Genomic DNA, 22,485 nt, shown 5'->3' with positions numbered 1-22,485 from the left:
TGTTTAATGATGGAATCGTAACTAGCTTCTCTTGGTTGGGTTCTTTGGTGGCAGTGAAATTGGAGCAAAACCATTTTGATTTCTCTTATTTATAAGCAGGCATTAAAACTTACTCAAAATGTTAAAATGTTGGAGATGTTGAAACGTTCTGTGATATAGCATACAATAGGTATATTTTCATTTTGGGTCTTGGTTGATATTCCTGGGAATTCATAAAGGTCACGAAGGCCCGTCTTTGAATCTTAATCATTTTAAGATTTCATCAGGCTGCCTAAGTGTACAAATGCCTCCTTAAACATGAACGAAGAAACAAAAGCACACCCAAAACTATACGGATTTCCAGACTTGCCCTTCTTGTTACTCATAGTTTCTCTAAAGGTGCAATTTTGACAGGTTGACATTCATTCAGTAAAATTGTATTTTAAGGAACAAAATCTGTGAAGAGTTTCTTAAGTTACTAATTTGCAGAAGGAGATCTTTAAAGTAACTAACAGTATGTGTGCAAATAGATAAAAATTGCTACACAGAAAAGGACGTCAAAACTTTGACTACCTTTTCTGTGAGCAATGGTGACCTTCGTAATTTGGAATTTAAAGTTTAATGAAAGGTCATTCACAAAAGGTTCACATGTCTTTAGAAAGAGATTAACTGTTTCTGTTGTACAGTATAATATATACTGCACAGTACAGTATGGGTTGGTGAGAAATACAAGCAGCACAGTGCCATAGCCACCTGCTTACTGCATGTTGAAGAAATTAGGAGAATCGCGCTCAGGATTAGAACTTGCCAGTAACTTCTCTACATTTTTAAAAAGAACGTATTTTTTTTGTAACAGGCTACTTTAAAAAAAAAAGCGTGTACACATACATATGTACATATCCATACGCACACTACCACTTTGGAGAACTTTGGAATTGGGGCTACTTAATTTCTTAAACAAGATTAGTATAATGGGAAGCTCGAAATAACGGTGATTCTCCTCTGAAATGTAACTGGAAAGACAGTGCTGGTTCTTTCTTTAAGCTTGTCCTTTATGTGGTAAATCACACATGCTCGCTTTTCTGCAAACACAAGTTTTTGCTGTTATCAGGGCTAGAGGAAAGCGATTTTGGATCATAAGAGCCAGTCTGTGCACTATGAACAGAGTTACTTACAAAGTTTGTGCTACAAATACAGATCCTGCAGCGCAAGTGGTGCTGGGGCTAGTAGGTACCCGGGTTGTCTTTTGTGCTGCAGTGAAAAATGCTGTTTACCTGCAGGGAGAGCAATTTCCCCCCCCCCCCCCCCCCCCCCCGAATTTTCCTGAGAGAAGGTAACACTTCAACGCCCTCATGCATTTTTGTAAAATTATTTTTCAAAGTACAGCAACTAAATGATCGTCATTTAAAAAGTTGAGGAATGATGTTCCTGACTTGTGAACCTTGCTGTGCACTCTGAGGTTTAGGACTTTATCGCAGAGGGTGGGCGTTTTGACTCTGATCTGGCATTTGATCAGATGCTCAACTCTAAGCAAAAAGTTAGTAATCCTGTTGACTTTGATCTCCCTTTTCCAGGTTAATGGTGGACCTTTCTGGCCTCTGTGATCCTCACCTACAGTAGGGCCTCAGCACACAAGCCGCTATTAAAGCCTCTTGAGGCACAGTCCATTTTTGACATCAGGAGGAAAAATCCCAGTTGATTTCAGCACGGAACGGGTTGGGCCCATTATGGTGACCCTGAACATTAGGCTTAAGTGATGTTTGTCTGTCCCTGAGGGACACAGGTAACTCTGTGCTGTGTCATGTTTTCTGTAGTTCTGGGAAGAAAATGCATTTATTTAGAGGAATGCTCGTCTTCCTGTTATTTATTTGACTCTCGGGACTTCACTAGAGTATTGAGTTGATTAAAATGTCTCTGTGCTTTATTGTGTAATATAATATATTTTACATAATACACGGTATATGTTTTCAATTTTTAAAAAGTTCTGGGTTAGAACATTCCTGTGTTGCTGGAAAGATTTTCACTTTAAAAGATGAGTGAGCTAATGAGAATTATTATTGCTTGCATGTTTACTTGCAACAATGAAAATGGTTAAAAACACATCACTGCTATGAAATGCCTAGCTTTTAACTTTAATTTTGCTTGTGCTAAAGCACAATGTAGCTGTAGACAGAGAATGGAGCATTATAGAAAAAAAATTTAAATTATGGAGCTTATTATTAAATGTTTTACCTAAATATTGTTGCCTTTTTATAGAACATTTCCATGATTTTATGGTTTTGCTCTCCTGTAACTATTTACAAAGACTTCTGTTCCAGGCAGACATGAGAAGGTAGGCTGGGTGGGAAGAGGCAGCCCCTTATGGCCTGGGAATTGTTGTTGGCTGCAGGACACATGCAGCTCCTCTCGACATCAGTGGGTGTTTGGGCTGGTCAGCTCCTTCCAGGATTTGCAGGCAGAGCAGCAGTTAGGTGTCTGTACAGTTGCATCAGGTACCTGGAGGCAGAGGGGAGTGAGGAAAGTAAAGCTGGGAGAGAGGGGGAAATGCAGAAAAAGAAAGTATTTGAGATACCCCAGGACGTAAGTAGCAGAAGCAAGGACTTACAAATGAGTGAAAAGGGGAGAGGAGAACAGTCTTGAAAGAAGAAAAGTGAAAGAATAGGATACCAGACAGGAAAAGACGCACACAAAACAAAAAAGACCCTGGCAGATAAAAAGAAGAGAGGAAATGAAACAAAAGGGGGACACACCCCCCCCCCAATTCTTGGCAGAAACAGCATCTGTTGTCAATAACAGCCGAGTATTTCTGTTTCTGGAAAAGCTATTTCAGATGTGGGAGAGGAAAAGTGGATGGGGATCAATCAACTGACCTGAGATGGGAAAAGGCATAGGCAGGAAATACCGAATTGAAGAGTAAAAGAAAGGAGGAAAATAAAAAGACAAAGAGATAAGAAGGCTAAGCCTGACTGTGTGATTCTCTGGGTTCAGCGAAGTCCCAGCATGTAGAGACCCAGCTGTTTTTCTATACTTTTGTCCCCTGGACTACTGGACCTTGGGGAGGTTAGAAGTGCAAATTCTGGTCCTGCTGAAGCTAATTGTAGAGGGTTTTATTTTTCTTTAATTTCAGCAGTGAGAGGGTGTCATCAAGACTGTTTGGTGTTAGGCAATATTAGTGAAAGTGACAGCAAATTAAACAGTGACAGGTGATGAAGAAGATATGACCAGTTTTCACTCAGTAGGGAGGTGGTAACTGTTGATGAAGAAGGAAAATGTAAAGTGCTAAACAGCATGAGATGCTAGCATTTATGTGGAAGACATATACCCAGTCTGTTTTACTTTCTACAGAGGAGATTAAAAATTTGAAGAAACTGGCTACATCCCTTGGCAATTAAATAATTTCCTTCTTGAATATACTATTTTGTCTACAAATCTCACAGACTGTAGTTCAATCTGACTTCTTTTTCTGCTGCCATTTTTGTAGGATCTCAGTAGGGCATGTTTGGGGGTTGTAAAAAAAATTGCGTATTTTTTCACTGAAATACATTGTTGTGTGTTCTAGTAACAGCCACCTGCCTGTCCCTTTGTGGTCCTGACACCAATATTTGGATTTTTAAACTAATATTCCTACTCAGGTTTAATTGCAAGTGAGAAATATTTCAGGCCCCAAATTAACATCCAGATAAAAAAAAACATGCCTTAAAATGTATGAGAATTATTAACATTTGCATTACGGTGTGGATGAAGTGAATGTGAGGCTCTGGCTTATTTTAGTGGGCTTTTGATCAGGTCTTACGTGCTTGAATTAATATCAGGAAAATTGTACCTGTGCCAGGACTCTCTCAGCTGAGCTGCAGAAGGGAGACTGACACATTAGAGGCTGCGGGGAAGTGAACCACAGACCTGTAGTCAGTTTAATCCTAGTTAGTCTCACCTACTTGCCTTACTTGCCTTATGTGCGTTCATTTGCCTTTGGAGACAGGCTAGTGCTGAAGCGTAAGTGGAGAGATGTTGAGTATCGAAGAAGGAGGGAGGCCTGGAGCTCAGGTTATGGTGGGAGGCAGCACCTTTGTCCTAAAAGGACTGCTGTGGGTCAGGACAGTCATTGGGAGCCTTCTTAAAGACATGTATGTCCTGGCCGGTAAAATCCTTGAGAGCTGTGGTGGCATAGGTGGTAGCCAGTTTCTTGGCCCAGTTACAGCACTTGTTAGGAGAAACATAATTTATGAAGAGCATTTAATGGCCTTTCTTCTGGACAACTGTCTTTCCAGCTAACAGCTGTAGATGAGGAAGGGGTGCCAAGTACCATGTGCAGATACTCCCCTTGCCCTGCCAGCCAGCGTCCTGGTCAGAGGCACTAGTTGGGATAGTCTCCTTTGTGAACTGCTGATTTATGTCCTTAGGCAACACATAGTCCTGATACCTCCAGCTCTTTCCCCACCTCCTGCCTGCCTTGCTCCAGAATTTCAAAATCCCCTACTTCAAAGCCTCTTTTGAATGACCAAACTGCTCATTTTCCCTTACCAGTCTGCCTCACAGGCTTGTCCTTGCTCCCAGGCCACTCTGCCAGATAGGGCTTTTCCCCAGATCCAACGTACCTGAGCTTCACCTCCGCCTGTCCCTTCTCTTGAATCCCCTCCTACCATGGCCCCCGGCCCGTCAGTGCCCCTTCCACCAGGCTCCCTACCTCGCACACACCAATGCCGAAGGCTCCAGACCTCTCACCGTGGTCCTCCAGAGGCTGCTGCAGCTGGTTGGGCTGTGCTGCTCCTTGGCTTTCCGTCACCTTGTCCTTTTTAGCACTTGAAGCAGCTTCAAGTATCTGCATCTCCAAACTCTTTTTCCAAGAGGGAAATCTTTCATTGGATTTCAAGCCGCCTCGTTCTAGAGGGAAAACTAAGTTTAAAAAAATAATCTTACTAAGCTACTCAAACTGAGAGCAAAGTGCCTGGCAGAATGGGAATTTCTTCCTCAAATACTGTACTTCAGCAAAAATGCCCCTTTCCACCACCTGCAACAGTCTGTGCAGCTCATTTACAAATCCTGCAGGTCCCTAAAAGAGTGGAGCTGTCTCCCATGAGGTCCTGTGCTGTTCTTGCCCGTGCTTCGGCAACACGATCCAAGACTGTCATGTCAGGGAGAACATAGATCACAGGTGTTGCGGAGCCTCCTAGTTAAGGAAGTTCCCTCTCAAACAAAGTCCTCCTGCTATGGTTTTTACTTAGGGTGTACCTTTTGGAGTGCTGTAGGATCATGGTGAGCATCACACACACCTGTCTTGGCTGCCTGTGTGCCCTGTCTGAAGCTTTTCTGTTCACTCTCTGCCTGATGTGCATCCCTGTCACGTGGAGAGAAGTGATGGAAAGGAGAGGGTCTTTGAAGGCAGGCTGTGGCCTGGGGTCGCTATAGTTTTTTCCTTATAGCAGAAGAATATGGAGGTTCTGAGTCTGTAACTGCTGAGCAGTAAATGGAACAGAGCTGCAACAGTGTAATTGTTTGGATTTGTTCTTGAAGAGAAAGTACAGTGAGCCTTGGGGGCAAGGGGAGTGAGGACAGCAAACGTAGAACACAAAATCAACAGAAAATAGTTTGCCAGGAAAAAAGCTTTGGTTCTGTTAAACTCGCGTTACAGAAGAAAAATCCTTATGATCTGTAAAAACACCGCTTTATCTTTTCAAACAACTCCCGTGTTTTAAAAATCAGCAGTTTCCTAAATCAGAGCAAAGTTTGTTATTATCCTTTGCATAGTGTGGCCTGGAAAAATTGAGGAGGGAAGTTAATAGGAAACCTTGAACAAAAATTTTGAGCTGGACTCCACGCTCTGTAAACATCTCTGTCACTGATTTTGTTGAAACAGATCCTGTCTGGTATTACAGGACCACCTAAAGAAATCAAAGAAGATCGGAAGTTGAAATCCATTAGTTGATACTTCCTGGCATCATTTTTCGTATTTGCTGCCTCCCTGAAATTTTCTTTAAAGACTGTCATGCCTAGTACTTAGCAGTCAACACTTCTTGCTGTATTCTTGGAAAGCAGACAATAAACTTTGAGCAAATATTATCAGCTGCCAAGTTCAATGGAAGCAGACGGTTTGCAATGAAGCTGGAAGTAAATAGGAGTTGGTGCCACAGTTGGTTCTTCCTGCCTTCCCTGACTGCCGCCTCCTTTCAGAAAAAAAAAAAGGCAGTGGAAAAGGTAACCAGTCATAGCTTGGGTGATGCAGCAGCAAGTTGTGTTTCTTCTCCTCAGCTTCCTAAGGAAAAGGAGCCTCAGTTGGGGAGAACACAGCCTCTGATGCAGAGACCTCCTGTCATCATGGACTTCCGATAGAGAATCAAACAAAAAAAGGACCTTCTTGACTTTTTACAGTCTGAAAATCAAAAAGAAAAATTGATTGAAATTTCCTAGGGGGAAAAGGAGGATTTGGCCACCCTGAAGCATTCTATGAACATTTCCATTTTACCACCTCTGCCTAAAACAACAACAAAAAAAAGAGGTGGGGAAGGGAAGGAAAATTGCAAAAGTATCTAGCTTTGACATTTTCTTTAGTTTAACTTTTAAAAGTATTCAGGATAAAGGGAATTTCTTCAAGTTTTTTTCAGAACTTCCAACAGTATGGAAAATCAGTTGTTTACGTAGTTTTGCCAATAAGATTCATGACATGGGAGGTTTTGTGACTTGTTTACCAATATAAGCTTTGCTAGTAAAATTCCTTTGATTCAAATCCCTTATAATGCTTCAGATACTCACTGTGTGGCTAGTAAGGATATCTTTATCATTCAGATCTCAGAGAATTTGAAGACTCGTGTTCAAATGATCTATTTGTGTAGATATTGTCACTATAGAAGTACTATTCATGATCTCATATAGGCAACACATCTATGTAAGCCTGTCTTAAGCTGTAAGGAACAACAGTGTTGTGTGTGAATACAGCAACCTTGGCAGGACTCCATATGGGAAAGGTACTGGGCATCTTTCTGGGGAACTGTACCAGTCTCCTGTCAACATGAAGAATATACTGGTAATACCAGGAGACAACGATGAGAAGGACATTCCTTTGTGTTCCTCCCAAAGGAACGCTGATGGTAGATGCCAGTCTTTCAGGATAGTTGTCCACCCCTAAGCTACCTGTTAGCCCAGAGGCTCTTTTCCCAAAAGGAAGGGATGTTCTCTTTAAAAATCTTCCAGCTAAAAAAATATCCTAACTCTTCAAGATTTACTCAGAGACCATTCTAAACTAGTAATGGCAGTGGGATTGGATTCATAAAGAAAAAATGGGTATTTATAGCTCAAAACAGATTCTAAGTTATTTTAATACAGGGGATGGAAAATTGTTTGGCTACTGTAGAAATAAAGGAAAGTTTAGCATATCAGATAACTGCAACAGTTAAGTGTGGCTTGTCAGACAAATTATTCACTTACCTTTAGACTTCTGCTTTTTAGATAGAAAAGGAAAGATTGTTGTTGGAGCAAACAGTAACTCTCCTTTTTTCTATGCGTTTATTTAAAAAAATGCATTGGACAAAAATAAAAAGAAATTCTAGTAGAGTCAGAGGACAAAACCAACAATCAATGTCTGCAGCGAATCATTCCCAACTTAGTATTTATGTTCCTAAACTTCAGTCTGTAAGTGGTCAGCAACATGTATTAAATGAGCAGGAGAGCAGGTTTCTTTTGGGCATCACTGAACCTCTTCAGTGAACAGTGTGGTGAGCTCTGCTGCAATGAACACTTCTACTCAGGGCCTTCTGCTAAGCTTGCCCACATTGAGGATGAAAAGATGAAACCCAAAATCTTCATGGCACTGAAGTGAATGATAAGACTGGTTTTCAGGTACAGTATTAATAGAAAGTTTTTTCACATTCTTTCAAGTGTGCCTTGGACATCAGGTGTGCCTTAGAAGAGTCACAAAAATCCATTCATAAAGTAACATTCATACATTCAGCATATGTTTGAGCATATTTTGACCCTAAGAACTAAATAATTTCTTGGTCATAATTTGCAAGAGACCTCAGCATGCTTTAGGTTTTGACAAAATCGAGATACTCTTTTAGGTCTATACTTTGCCTATAAGGAGAAAGCTATCCTGGTGGGTCAGAGGTCCAGCAGAAGTCTGATCTGCAGGACTTGGTCTGGTGGCTGTGAGAGCTCAGGTCCTTTGCCTGGCAGTGTTGTAGGATTAGGAAGAGATTCTGGATGCCTATTTACCTATAGGTTGTGATGTTCATAAATTCTTCTTATGTGATAACAAAACCTCACAAAATTTCTCCATCCAAAATAAAGTTTACATTGTATCTTAAGGCTTTCGTCAAGTTCACAGTTAAACTCCTGGATAATGATATTTTCTATTAAACATACTAATCATGGCTATCTTTGCAGTCAACTGTGGAAGCCAAAATCCATGGAAATCAGAAGTTTTCATATGACACTTTTGTTGCACTGAAATGCCTACTGTCCTGCTTTCAACTGGGATGGAGTTAACTGTCTTCCTAGTAGCTGGTACAGTGCTGTGTTTTGAGTTCAGTATGAGAAGAATGTTGATAACACTGATGTTTTCAGTTGTGGCTAAGTAATGTTTAGTCTAAAGTCAAGGATTTTTCAGCTTCTGATGCCCAGCCAGCAAGAAGGCTGGAGGGGCACAAGAAGTTGGAAGGGGACACACAGCCAGGACAGCTGACCCAAACTGGACTTATCTCAACCCACGAGTTTTACTTTTTTTTCCTGCTTCTCTCCCCCATCCCACTGGGCGGGGGGGGGGGGGGAGTGAGTGAGCAGCTGCATGGAGCTTAGTTGGTGGCTGGGGTTAAACCACGACACCTACCCAGGAGCAGGGAAGGTAATTGTCGAAGATCTCATCACATGTTCTGTGATGGCAAAACAGTTTCTTCAGTCACGCACCAATGGATGCCTGCAGCATCAGTTCAGATTTGCAGACTGCAACTAGATTCTCCATTACATTTTTTGTTGGACACAACACTCCTTCACATGCCTTTTTAGAAGAAAAAGGTTGCTAAGGACTGTCCTGGTTTCTGAAGATTAAATTAAGTGTTAAGAAACAAAAGGTCTGCAACTGAAATGCTGATTGGGACAGTCTATTTTATCTCTTTGTCTATTACCTTTAGACTGGTATCTAAACCTCACTGCAATATTTTGTTTCTGCTGCAGGTTAATATAGCCACTTTTTCTGAGATTCTTGCTACATTTTGCTTTGACAGTATCACTATGTGTCGGCCTCCCATTTCTCAAAGGCTTTGATGTAATGAGATTTGTGGATTTAAGTAAAATTCATCACCCATTCACCTGCTCTTGCTGAACCTGGGCTGGTCTTCTGGCTGGTTTTGTTTACACCTGAGTTCAGTGAGCAAATACCTGAAGTTCAATTTGGCTCTGCTGTGTTTAAGGTCAGCACTCAAGCAGGAGTGAGGCATCCCATGTCTATGAGGTCCCTGGTCTGAAGAGCCACCTGGCTCCCTGTGTACTCAAAGCCATGGTGATAGCCTATATTAAAAGAGAATTAATGATCCAGGTTTTTCGTTTTATTATAGTCCTGGGTTACAAGGAAAGTATAGTTGGATAGACTTCTTTTTTTTTTTTTTTTTCCCATCGATTACTATGATCACCTCTATGTCTAAGATGCAGTTTTCTTTCTGATGTGTAACACTACACCGAATGCATTAAGAACCACAGGATTGCCACTTCATTGTTTTATTCTTTCCATTTCTTTGCATTTGCTAATGCAGGGAGGGGAGCCTTATTGCGTTGCTTAAAAACTGGAAGAGTCTGGAGCAAACCTGTTGTTGGTGGGGCTTGTATTCTTGCCAGCCTTGGTAGAATGAACTTCTACTGACTGCCCAGATAAAGAAGACCCATCAGTGCAAGATTTATAGATATGCTAATAAAGAAAAACAACGTACAAGAAGAGTATTTCCCACTCATGCATTTTCCATTAACATGAGGCTATCAAGGTTGCAAAAGACCTTTGGGAGGCAGTGGTTGTCAGGAGTATTGAGGTCTGTTACTGTCTTTTCTATTGGTTCCTTGTGAGTTGATAAACTCCCTTGGGCTCAGTGTTTTGTCTTGTGTATTCAAGGTTAGTTTTGCCTATGGACTAGTCACCTGAGTTTCAGAGCTGATGCACATCTGCTGCTACCTTTGAAGTGACTAGGATTTAGGTATGTTGGTGGATATTCAACATCGCTAAAAATGAAGGCACATAGTTCTCAAATTCCTAGGTTTGTGTGCCTGAAGGAGATGATACAAGTTTGAAAATGTTGACTTTAAAATATACTTTGGTTTCCAGTCTTGTAAGTAGACAAAATAAATTTCACACCACATGGGATACCCTGGAACTTAATTAAGGTGAATTAAATGTTTTAAAATCTTTGCAGAACAGAAACTGCAAAGTGTGTGCAGAATAATAACAGGTGTATGTTCCTCAATGAGAACTAGAGTTTTGGATTCTAGGTACAAGAAATACTTCTGCGATAAGATATGGCTAAGTTTATCTCAGCTTTTTGTCAAGACGTCAGCCTGCCTGGTTACAGTTAACATTATTTTAGCCTTCCCTGACCAGGACCCACTGCTGTTAATTGAACACAAGATGATCACAGTAGCCGTCCTAGGGACACTGTGAACCACAGTATGTAAGTGAATATTGTATTACGCTGTGAAATAAGGACTATGAAAAGAGAGTGTTTCAGATGTAATGCAGTGTGTTTCACATGGTAATCTTGAGTTATCCAAATAGCAAACATGTAATAATGCAAGAAAGGGAGAAACTTTAAATTGCTAAGGTATTACACATGTTTTTAAATCCTGCCTTCATCATACTGTTTTACTGACTTACATTTTTATTAATATTTGGAAAAGTCTTCTGCATATAAGCAGTGATCATTTCCATGTCTTTCATATTTTAAGATGTGCTATAAGATTTTAACAGTACTGCTCAGTGCAATATGAGACACAAATATAATGTAATAAAGAAAATGTTTTTTCAAAACCTGAAATGTAGCAATTCACACCAAAACTTAAAAAGCAGAATTGGCTCCAAGAAAACACATCGGTTTAAAATATGCATATCTTTAGTCACTTATTATCTTTACTTGGTTCACTGGAAATGCTCTCAGTATAGATGAATTGGATACTTTGAGTAAAAAAACCGATCTCTGCTTTGCCATGTAAGAGTTCCCTGTGCTCTTGGTAGATACTGTGCTGGCTAAGAAGTTCTTACTAAACATTTATTAAGGGCTTCTGTTCATGCTACTTCCCATTTTAAACATGTAAAAATACTAAATATTTTTAAAACTTTCCCATATAGCAGTGCTGCTCCTTCTCAAGAAACAGTAGCTTCTCAGATTGTTTAGCTGAAAAAGTAATGTTAAGGATAGTTGCAGCTGCCAAAGTCTGGAAACTCAGAGTTATATCTGACATTTCATTCTTCACCTTAACTATTGAGCCTTGGCCATTCATTGGTTTTTCACAGTGCTTTGGAGTTAGAAGGGAGTTTTACAGATGAAAGATGAAAATCAAAATAAACTCCTTTATCAAGTAAACCTTGCAAGGGCATTCTGAATTTTACAATACACAGGGAGTTGATTGTGATATAACATACAACACAAGAGGGTTGGAATAAACAATTTATTCTCTATTGTTAGGGATGGCCATGCATAACTGACTTATGGCTCTGGTTTGCTCTGCCACTTGTTACATGTGCAGTCATCCCTAACTCATACCAAAAATAGTTTATCATACTCTGTGTTGCATAGTTTTTATCAAATGTTCTCTCATTAAAAACTTTGCTCGGGAGATTGAACGTTTCAAGATGCTGGCAATGCTTATGAAAGCTTTTCCCAGAGCTTGGTCTCACTGAGTGGAGTCTGTGCCGACATTGATCATGAGACGGTTCCTGATATCCTAAACAGATACAGTCTGGTGGGCAGGTAACAGTCATCATTTGACAGTACATAGCAGGTTCAGTGCAGAGGTCAAAGGCTGGCTTGTCAGAAAGACTGAAGGACCGCAGGGGCTCCCCCCAAGTCGGGAGTGAAGCAGGGGAGTAGGACAGCGTGGGACAGTGTCACTGCCCCCGTGGTGTAGCTCCTGCCCCTGCAGTGATGGTTTTGTTTCCTCCACCATCAATTCAGGGCCTTCCTTGAGCCCTAAGTCCGTTTAAAAACAAACAAACAAGGCTATCTGCCAGATAATTCCCTGGCCATCCTTGTGACAGATGTATCTGCAGTCTGTAGTTATCTTTTGGATAACCATTTGAAAGGTTTTATTCCTAAGCGTCATGTGGATCAAGCCTTCAGCTGCGTGCTCCCTTCCTGAAGGAGGTTCCTTTTGGGTAGTGCCTGTCTACGGCACCACCTAGTTCATTCTACCCAATCTTCTCAAGAGAGGATGAAATCCTGATGCAAATGTGGATTGGTGGTTCCCCATGACTCATTCTAGGTAGTGGTTGGAGCTAAGCCACTGGTGTGCCTCAGCAGTAAGGCACCCGCTGCCGGAGTGCACTGCTGAGGTTGGAGCTCCTGGGTGGCAGCTTGACCCCGCCGCATGCAGTTGTGGCGGTGGGCTTTGGTTCCTGGCAGTATGTACCTTTCCTGTCCAGGAGTGTTTGCTGCGGAATGATACACCGGTTGCTACAGTGATGTTGTTGCGCTTGGAAAAACGTTGGTGTTTGGCACAGGTGCTTTCCATCAAATGCATGATCCCCCTGCGCATTCGTTCATATCGATGCATTTTTTCTAGGCTACGTCACCTTCCTGCTTCACGGGAACATTTTGAGCCTTTATCTCAGCATTATCACACCCAAGCTTAGTATAACTGATGAAAGTTCAATTATATGCGAATTGACTATTAAAGCATCAGGGCTCATCTGGGGGTCTGGGTCTCCCCTCCCCTTTTCACTTACAATTGTGCTAAATCCCTTAATGTTGGAAAGAAATCGTACATTCATCAGGTGGAGCGTTGGAGGCCAGGGTGCAGATAACCGCTTTTACTGCATATGAGACATTGCAGTCCTGTTCTTAAGAACTGCCAGGCAGATTGGGAATCACGGTCACGGTTAATAGCAGCGAATTGCCAGCTCTTGATGGGTGGGTAGTCACTCCTTTCAGTGGTTGCCCCCTGGGGGAGAAGGTAGAAAAACAGAGGGAGGGAATTAGAGTGACTTTGCACAGTTGAGCAGGTTCATGCCGCTGGATCAGTGGCAAGCATTGGCAGGGCTCCACTCTGGGGAGGCTCACAACAACATCACAGTCTCATTTTTACCAATTGGTGTTGCTATAGCCAGTGGTGCACAGGGGGAGAGCAAAGAGAAGGGGGGGAGCCGGGGGGGAGAGTGAAAGCAAGAGTCTGGACTAAATTAAACAAACAAAAGTGCTTGTAAGTACCATTTAACCCATAACCATTAGCCCAGTGCTGCTAATTGTACTAAACTATATATCTGAAGTTCAGTGTGTGATTAAAGAGTTGGCTCACAAACTCTCTGCATAACCTTAATTTTTTCAAGGTTCTTTGAGTGTAGAATGGCTTATAATAATGATTTTGACTAATACGATTTTTGACATGCAACTTTAATGCTTAACCTTAGTACAACTCCAGAGCATTTCATGTGTATTCAGCTGTAAAGAGTGATGATTTAAAGGGATAATATAAGAAAAAGGTCGTTCTAGAATGAACCTCTAACAAATTGCATGAAGGAAGCTTATTATTCCATGAGTAGAGAGATATGCAGCTTTTCTGATCATTTTTCTGCTTGGTTCAAAAAATTGTTGAGACATGATTGGGGAAAGAAACACAAAAAAATGAAATAGAAAACTGCAAGCAGTGAACATTCTTTTGATGGTTATGATTTTGTTGCCACTAAAAATACTCCTCAGTAATGTGGTTGTTCATCTTTCCTCTTGTTTTGGGTGAAGAATTCGTTCCAATAAGAAAATGCTGTTATTGGTTGGAGGATTGCCTCCCGGACCTGACCGGCTACCCAGCAATTTGGTTCAGTATTATGATGATGAAAAGAAGACGTGGAAAATACTGACAAGTAAGTGGTTTATTTTTGTACAGTTGTCTTGATGAATTTAAAAACATGGTTAATCAAATTAGACACTTTATTGATTTGTTTCTCTTCAGAGATTTGTTTATGTATCACAAGGGGGCTTCACAATGGAGCAATAAATTGAGATTGCAGAAGATGCTAATTTTATAATAGGATAGGCCTAAATTAACATTGGCTTAAAATCATTCCAGTAAGTTTTTTAAGTAAACTTGTAAGTCTTTCATACTGCAACATGAATACATGCATATTTATGCACATATGAATAAAATCTGGTTAGGAAAAAAAAAAAAAAAAAAGGCAATGTTTGAGACAGTTTTCTCAGAGTCAGATCCCTGGTAAGCCATAGTACTAGAGCACACCTTTGATTCTCTTTTGCATTTTCATTTCCTTCTTCCAGCTTTATCTGTTGTCCACAATCATTAACGAAAGGTTTCCTCTGTACTGCTCTGTGTCCATTGCTGACAGAAGCATTGGTGGAATATATCAGCTACAATAAACAGTGCACAGAGGCTCCTATCACAAAAATCTTTCTCACCTTCTTTTAAAGGTTGATTGTATTTTAGAGTAAGTATTTTGCCTCGAGCATCGAGATTTGGAACTTATTGTTATGTTGGTTGCGATTCCCAGTCTGACTTGGTCATGGAATCAAATCATAGCTTCCTGAGTGCAGCAGGCTGTGTGTGCATTAGTCCCCTTGTGGCTAAACTGGCTGCATTGGTCAATAAAACTAAATTTTAACTGTCAAAATTGCCCAAAGCAGTATAGATAAAATAATAAATGAACAATTTTGATCCATAAATCAAAGCCATACTTTTAAAACTGGACAACTGGTAAAACCTGGATTTCCTAATATACCTGCTTTTTTTCCCCAAGTAAAATACATTTTACAGAATTCTGTTCCTCATCCCTTATCCAATGGCCTTTAATGGGATATATCCATATTAATATTACATGCACAGGTTAGGATGAAAAAGAATTAAAAAGACTGCTATGATGCAGGACTTGAAATGATGCCTTTGCAAATTCCTTTCTCCCATGGAAAATTTAGAAGCCTTTCTCAAAGTGCTGCAATATAAAGACTTCTTAGGTATAGATGCCCTGGACTAATAGTTGAGGGTATTGTATAAAAATGGCAATTACAAAAGGTCGTATGAACTGTACATTAGAAAAGACTACAGCATCTGTACTAGGGAACATAGTGTGCTTCACATTTTTTAGAATAATGAAGTATGATACCTGTGTGTGCTACTGCTAAGAAAATACTGAAGACGGTAAGTCAGTGAAAAATCAATGATACTACGTAAGGCAGAAGTGTTCAGGTTTTTTTAATTTGTTGTGTCTAATCCAGTGGCTCATGAGGAGAGGCAGGAGAAATGGATGTCTTGCTTCAAGATGTGAACTCTCTACTGAATTAAAGTAGAAAACTTTATTCCCAAACTTACCTATCTGTAGATATGTCAGATTTTGTAAGAATGAAATTTACTCAGCTCTTGATTACTTACATTGTGGTACTAACTCCAAGACTGTGGGATACTGGACCCAGAGGTGTGATACGTAAATGCTCTGGTTAAAAGACCATCTACGGTGGTGTTGAGAGATGTTTATGAATAATTTTATGTAATTTTATCAAAAGAATGTAATCTTTTCTGTGTTACCTCTAACAGTAAACAAAAAATCTCTTTCCATTCTGGTTAATGCATGTAACCTTCTGTGCTGTGATTAAAAGATAATGCATCTGTTACAGTCCTAGCTAGCTCATGTTCAAGCACTTGGTGCTCAGCACTGGAAGTCCTGAAAGTCCCAGGATCTGTCTCAGTGTCAGCTGAGACAATGGCTGTCAAATACACAGCCCTCTTGTGACATAGAGTAATCCTGTTCTTACAAAACCTGCTAGAAAAGGATGTCCTTTTGGCCTGGACTACTGTTCAAGGAACACAGAGGAGAATGCTTGTCTTTTCACACTGAAAAAGACTGAATGTTAACAAGCATGATTTTTTAGCAAATATTATTACTACTCATCAAATGGTAGCAATAATTATTTTTTAAAAAAGTTGAAGTAAGAGTTTGAAGTATCCAGTGCTTTATTTTGTAACTTAATATAAGAGAGGATGGGAAGTGGAGACAAGTTGGAGTAGAACTTTTGTCCTGTCCTTTCCATAAAACACTGAAGGACTCTACAGCATAGGAGTGCAGGGACTTGAAGAACTGTGACTGAGCAGTTTTAGGGAAGACCACAAACTAATCACCTTATAACATGGTGATAGTTCAGTGCACTCATGGTGTTGTATGACGTTTACGGTGTGGAGGACTTTAAGGACATTGTTCTATATTTATTTTTCATGTACTTTTTGCAATATAGGAGGAAGTACATTTATATCCTTCCTTTACCCTTTTACCTCACTCCCAGTCCACAGTTTTGGAAAATAATTGGTCTGTTTATTCTTATCAGAGATGTACAATCAGCAGTGAAGGAGGAAGATTCTTTTTTCTGTTTCTTTTTCACTTGTTTAGACAGTGCTGTCAGGCCTGAGGTTTGTGGTGGGTTGACCCTGCCTGGATGCTAGGTGCCCTCCAAAGCCACTGTCTCTCTCCCTCCCCCCAGCTAGACAGGGGAGAGAAAATATAACAAAGGGCTCGTGGGTCGAGATAAGGCCAGGGAGAGATCACTCAACCTATTACCGTCATGGGCAAAACCAGACTCAACTTGTGGAAAATTAACTTAATTTATTGCCAATCCACCAGAGTAGGGTAATGAGAAATAAAACCAAATATCAAAACACCTTTCCTCCAACCCCTCCCTTCTTCCTAGGCACAGCTCTACTCCCAATTTTCTCTACCTACTCCAGCCCAGCAGCACAGGGGGACAGGGAATGGGGTTTACAGTTGTCTCTGCCGCTCCTTCCTCCTCAGGGGCAGGACTCCTCACACTCTTCCTTTGCTCCACCTTAGGGTCCCTCCCACAGGAGACAGTCTTCCACAAACTTCTCCAATGTGGGTCCTTCCCATGAGCTGCAGTTCTTCACGAACTGCTCCAGTGTGGGTCCCTTCCACAGGCTGCAGTCCTTTAGGCACAGACTGCTCCAGCGTGGGTCCCCTGCAGGGTCACAAGTCCTGCCACCAAGCTTGCTCCAGCGTGGGCTTCTCTCTCCATGGGTCCACAGGTCCTGCCAGGAGCCTGCTCCAGCGCGGGCTTCCCATAGGGTCACAGCCTCCTTTGGGCACCCACCTGCTCTGGCGTGGGGTCCTCCATGGGCTGCAGGTGGATATCTGCTCCCCCGTGGACCTCCCTGGGCTGCAGGAGGACAGCCTGCCTCACCATGGTCTTCCCCACGGACTGCAGGGGAATCTCGGCTCTGGCACCTGGAGCACCTCCTGCCCCTCCTTCTTCACTGTCCTTGGGGTCTGCAGGGTTGTTTCTCTCACATGTTCTCACTTCTCTCTCCTGCTGCCATTTCTGTGCCTGCTGCAACTTTTTTTCCCTTCTTAAATCTGTTATCCCAGAGGCATCACCACCATCGCTGATGGGCTTGGCCTTGGCCAGCAGTGGGTCCTTCTTGGAGCTGGCCGGCATTGTCTCTATGGGGCGTGGGGGAAGCTTCTAGCAGCTTCTCAGAGAAGCCATGCCTGTAATACCCCCTCTACCAAAACCTTGCCACACAAACCCAATACAGGTTGCAGTTCACCCCCAGGTCATCAGTGCAAATGAGGAGTTTGCTCCCTGGTGAACAGGGACAGAGCAAAAGCTGTGTCCTGCTCATGAGGTTCTGTGATGGGAAGAATCTCAGTCCTTGCAGTCTGGTATTTTAGGGTGTTCTGTCTTATTATCACCTTAGGTGTATTTGATTTCCTCTTGTAGTAGTAAACATTTACAAAGTCTTCCCTTTAGCCTTTTTCCTTCCAGTAGACTCCCCCACGCACCAACAAAAAGCCAGGTTTTGCACTTAGAGACTTACTGATCCAATGTAAATGTGCACAGAAATTCCCCTTTCCCTCCTCCAAACCCACCTACATTACTCATTTTCTGCTGTCTGTGCCGGTGGCATTTGGAGGTAGGGAAGGTGGGAAAGAAGCTTGCAAACACTTTGTCCTGGGTGCAGTGGCAGGGCTGTTGAGGAGGAGATGGGTGACACGAGACGGAACCTCCTCCTGTCACCTTCCACTGAGAGCAGCCCCAGAAGCTACCCAGCAGGGCCTGCAAGCCTGTTTGAGTGGGAGCTGCTTGCCTGTTGCCTGTTTCCTTCTTAGTGTGGAGAGCAGCTGTTGCAACCACTCCACTCAGTTGCTTAGGGCTCTCTGTCCTGCCTTGTGTGATGCATAAGGAACAGGAGAAGATCAACCATCAGAAACTACTGACTCCATGTAAGCCGTGGCGCTGCGGCTGGAGCTATGAAGACAGTTGCAAGTGGAACAGCACAAGCTATCGAGTATGACAGCTCAGCAGAGGAGCAATCTCATTTTGTTCCTGCGACAAGACTAGATCTATTGGCAGGGGATACTGCCCACCTCTCTCTGCCTGGCTACCCAAAGCACCAAATGCATCAGTACTAATGGGAGTAATTCTAAAGGTATCAGGAAAACAACTTACCTTGTTCATAGATCCAGAAGAGGAGGGGAAGTATGCACCCATTTCCAATTTTTAATGTCATCATCTATAGGCAAGAATGCTATGGCTCAAGGGATCAGTAGATTTTTCACAGTCTAGTATTACTGTGTATTTTTCCTGTCTGATATTCCTAGGAGTTATTTTTAATATGTTGGCAACAAAGAATAGAGACAGAACAAAGAAAAAAAAGGAGAAAGTAAGTGTCATTTTACAAACATTTTTGCCACCTAATTTTACTTGATGTGGGCACAGACCTAATCTGAGGTTCATAATGAGCATGTTGCTGTTTAATTTGAAATACTACTTATTGCACAGTCGTGTCTGAGCAAAGCAGAGGCTTTTATAGACAGTATGGCAACGTAGAGCAAACAGATCTTCACTGCGTGGTTTCTTTTCAGGCTTGCCTACGTGTGCACAAACACCAGATCATTTTTTGACTGGGTACTACCTATGTCACGTAGCAGCAACAAGCTACTACTGCCCAGTGACACAAACTGAATGGCTGATGGGTGTTTGACAGTCCTTAGTAGCAGCAAAAGTTCTGCTCTGTTAGTGGGGTTTCATTATTCCATGGTATTTCGCAGTCTTCATAACTACTTACTGGATGTGGGGCAGTGGGGGGGGGTCTCAGTGTCACCACCTCATGCCTCACTGCTCAGAACCAGCCACTGCTGCTTCGGTTTTAATTACCAGCTACCATCCTGCCAGGAGTCCTTGTTTAATCCTAGAACTCCTTTGGTTGTTTGGTTTAACTGCAACATTTAAGATTAATTAAACTTTAAGGAAGTGAAACAATGTTTTGTTTGTTAGAATTATTCAATAATAATTGCAAGTTTCAAAATCCAGAGCCTAAAAAGATTTTTTGTGTTCAGAATTGCATAGCTCTCCCAAAAACCCTACTGCTAAGGCAATGATGTATTACTTTCACTTTCATTATATGTTTTTAATCAGAGCGTGACTTCACACTAGACAAAGCGATGCTTTATGCATGGTCTCCCTTGTTTTTTGCTAAAATCTTTTGACATGATTAATTTTACTTTAATGCTTTTGTCTTGTTGTAATGGTAAGGATGATGGGTATAAACCAGGGCAAAAAATACATGCTTTTCTGTCATAATGCCTCTAAGCATTTAAAAAATATATTAAATGAAAGAAAAAAATATCACGAGAGACTGATCCAACTGGAATTAAATTTCTTGCTACGTGAACAGAGAATGCAAGAAATAAATAAAAATGATGCAGTCATTGTTTTAGGGGTTTTTTTTGTGGTTTTTTTCCATAGCAATGTATCCATCTGTCTGATTAGAAGCGATGAGTAGGAGAGAAATTGTGTCTTACAGATTTCTAGGTATACAGCAAATCCTCCTTTCAATGTAAAATTCCTTTTTCTCTAAAGCACAGACGGGTAAAATATTGGAAATATTACTGAACTCTTACATGGCATGTTCCATCCATGTGAAGCTGCAGCTGCAGCAGATCTTTCTTTCATATCAGTCCTTTGTTTTTCAGTAAGGTACTAATTGTAACATTCCTTAACCTCCTTAGTTAACCACATCATCTGGGTAAACCACAGAGAGGATTCAGTGAGCATCATAATAGTGGCAAATACATGCATGGGCAATAATGCATTTATGCTTAGGGATTGCACTAGATTTGGATTTTAATCCAATGTAAAAGCCAACATCATTGTCCAATGAGAAATATGACACAGGTAATATGTTTGGATAGGAAAGACAGGGAAATGTCCAGAAGGTCACAAGACTGGAGAGTTTAGTCAGGATGACCAGCACCTCATTTCTGGTTACCTCTTTTCCTAGTTATCCCTTAGTCTTATTTGCAGTTATCTTGACCTTCCTGCCCTTTGCTAGGTATATTTAAGTCTGCTGTGTTTGGTTAATGTGTAAGGACAAACAATGAATCAGGCATTTCGATTTCCTTCTCCATCCATCTCCTTCATGCCAGCAGCAATCACACAATATCAAGGAGTTGTCATTTATTTGTCTTCCTCTGACTCACTGATTATAACAAGCAGCTGGTAACCTTTTCATCCTCGATGCTCCGATAAAGGCGGTTGACTTCTCCTTCCTTCCCCAGGTTGGCTGTGCTTTCATTTTTACATGAGGCAATCTCCACTGCAGGTAGTCTGGTCTGAATACAGTATCTTTTTATTCCTGCCGTTCTGACTTTTTAAATTTCCCTTGAATATGTTCCGTGACAGTACAACCTCCTGTACAGCAGTCCTCCATCTTCAGTAACAACATTTTGAATGTCAGCCAGCACTTAGGTATACTGGTGGTTCTAGAAACCCTTTCAGCATCATTATTTATGTATTTTATCCACAGGGAAGTCAAGTAAAAGGAAAGTAGAATGGTTTGCTTCATGTCATAGTCAGTATCACAGAACCTGGGTCAGTTCACTCCCCAGCCTACATTGTTTCTGCTGGAAAAGGTTATATTTCTTTATTCTCTATTTTCTTTGGCAATTCTGTGGTGCTCAGTTGTATCAGCCTTTCCTATACAGAATGATACTTTGTCCTTCCTGGGCAAATTAATAACAAAACTCCTATTCCTCTCTTTTTCTGATATGGCTTTGGAGTCACTAAGAGCTTCTCGGTCCTTCATGTGTTGGAGTACTTTATCCAGTTTTCTCTTTTCAAAGTTGGTTACTTACAAGACAAACAATATGATTTATATGCTCACATCAGAGGTTCTTGGGAGAAATTTTCAAAGGCTTAAGTGTCAGCTTAAGCACCACTAGGTGCTTAGCATATATTGTGCCTTTGGAAATGTTATGTCTTTTAAGTAAATAAATTCATCCACAGTAGCGCTTTTACTTTTTAGAAGAATGATAACATGTTAGAAGCAAAGGTTTCCTCCTTCAATTTACCCCCAATCAATTGGTAACTGGATAAAAGAAGTGGTGTTTGCAAAAAGTGAGTCGAGTCAGATGGACGGGTTCTCTTGACATATGCCAGTTATAAATTCTTTCCCCTTTTTTTTGTCACTTGTGAGAATAGTGCACACTTGTGTTAATCAAAAATGTGTCTTGATGATCCCTTCTTGGCAGCCCTGATAAATTTCATCTCTCTTACTCCATTTATCCAGCAGTCAGGGATGCTGCAGCTTCTGCTTCAGTGCTGTGTCGAGGATGGTTTCAGCATTGCATTGAAAAGCTTGAGCAAGCATTAGCATATTGCTAAGGCAGAAGTCTTTATATAACCCACTAGATAGATTTAATAAATGTGGTAGATGTATGTAGAAGTTGTACATCTACACGTATGCACATGCTTGTATCTTCCTTCTTAAATAAACACACTGATGGTACTAAAAGCTAATTTGAAACATAAATTCCATCTATATTTTCCATCTTTATATTTAGACCCTTTTGAAAGGTTCAAAACCAGGAAAATATGGTCGCAAAAGAAGAGAGATTCATACACAGAAAAGTTGAGTGATTGGTATGACTGTCCAACTTTAAGCCTGGATTTAGGAGATTAATTCAAGGTGGTCGGACACACTGCTAATAAGCCACATGTTTTACACATACAGGGAAGTGAGAATATAGAAGTGAGAAACAGAAATAGAGTGAACAGTATTTTTTTATGTGTGACATACCAGAGGTTAGCCACAACTCCCATTCTGAGGATGATGCATGGGAATTCAACCATGCAAGTGCCATTAATGGTGCACGCCTGTGTATCTAAGAGCAAGACAAGCTCTAAGAATGAGTGAAAATGTAGCATGTTCTCACAATGAAAGCTATATTTGTGCATTAAATATTATTTTCTTCTGCACTATCATATGAGATAACTTTCCAGAAATGTCAGCCCTCTTTCTGTGCATTTTTCT

General features: G+C 41.1%; 1 protein-coding gene across 2 annotated transcripts in view; it reads left to right on the top strand.

Annotated features, from left to right (window-relative positions):
- Nucleotides 1–22,485, top strand: part of KLHL14 (kelch like family member 14) — a 64,776-nt gene that overhangs the window by 4,779 nt on the left and 37,512 nt on the right. For both annotated transcript variants that reach the window (XM_049823742.1, XM_049823750.1), the window contains exon 3: nt 13,899–14,020. In XM_049823742.1, coding sequence (XP_049679699.1) covers nt 13,899–14,020 — 122 coding nt within the window. The remainder of the gene's footprint in view (nt 1–13,898; nt 14,021–22,485) is intronic.

The sequence above is a fragment of the Accipiter gentilis genome, chromosome 2 (genome assembly GCF_929443795.1).
Source record: "Accipiter gentilis chromosome 2, bAccGen1.1, whole genome shotgun sequence".
Lineage (NCBI taxonomy): Eukaryota > Metazoa > Chordata > Aves > Accipitriformes > Accipitridae > Astur > Astur gentilis.
The sequence above is the reverse complement of the archived record's forward strand: the minus strand, read 5'-3'. Positions and strand labels throughout refer to the sequence as shown.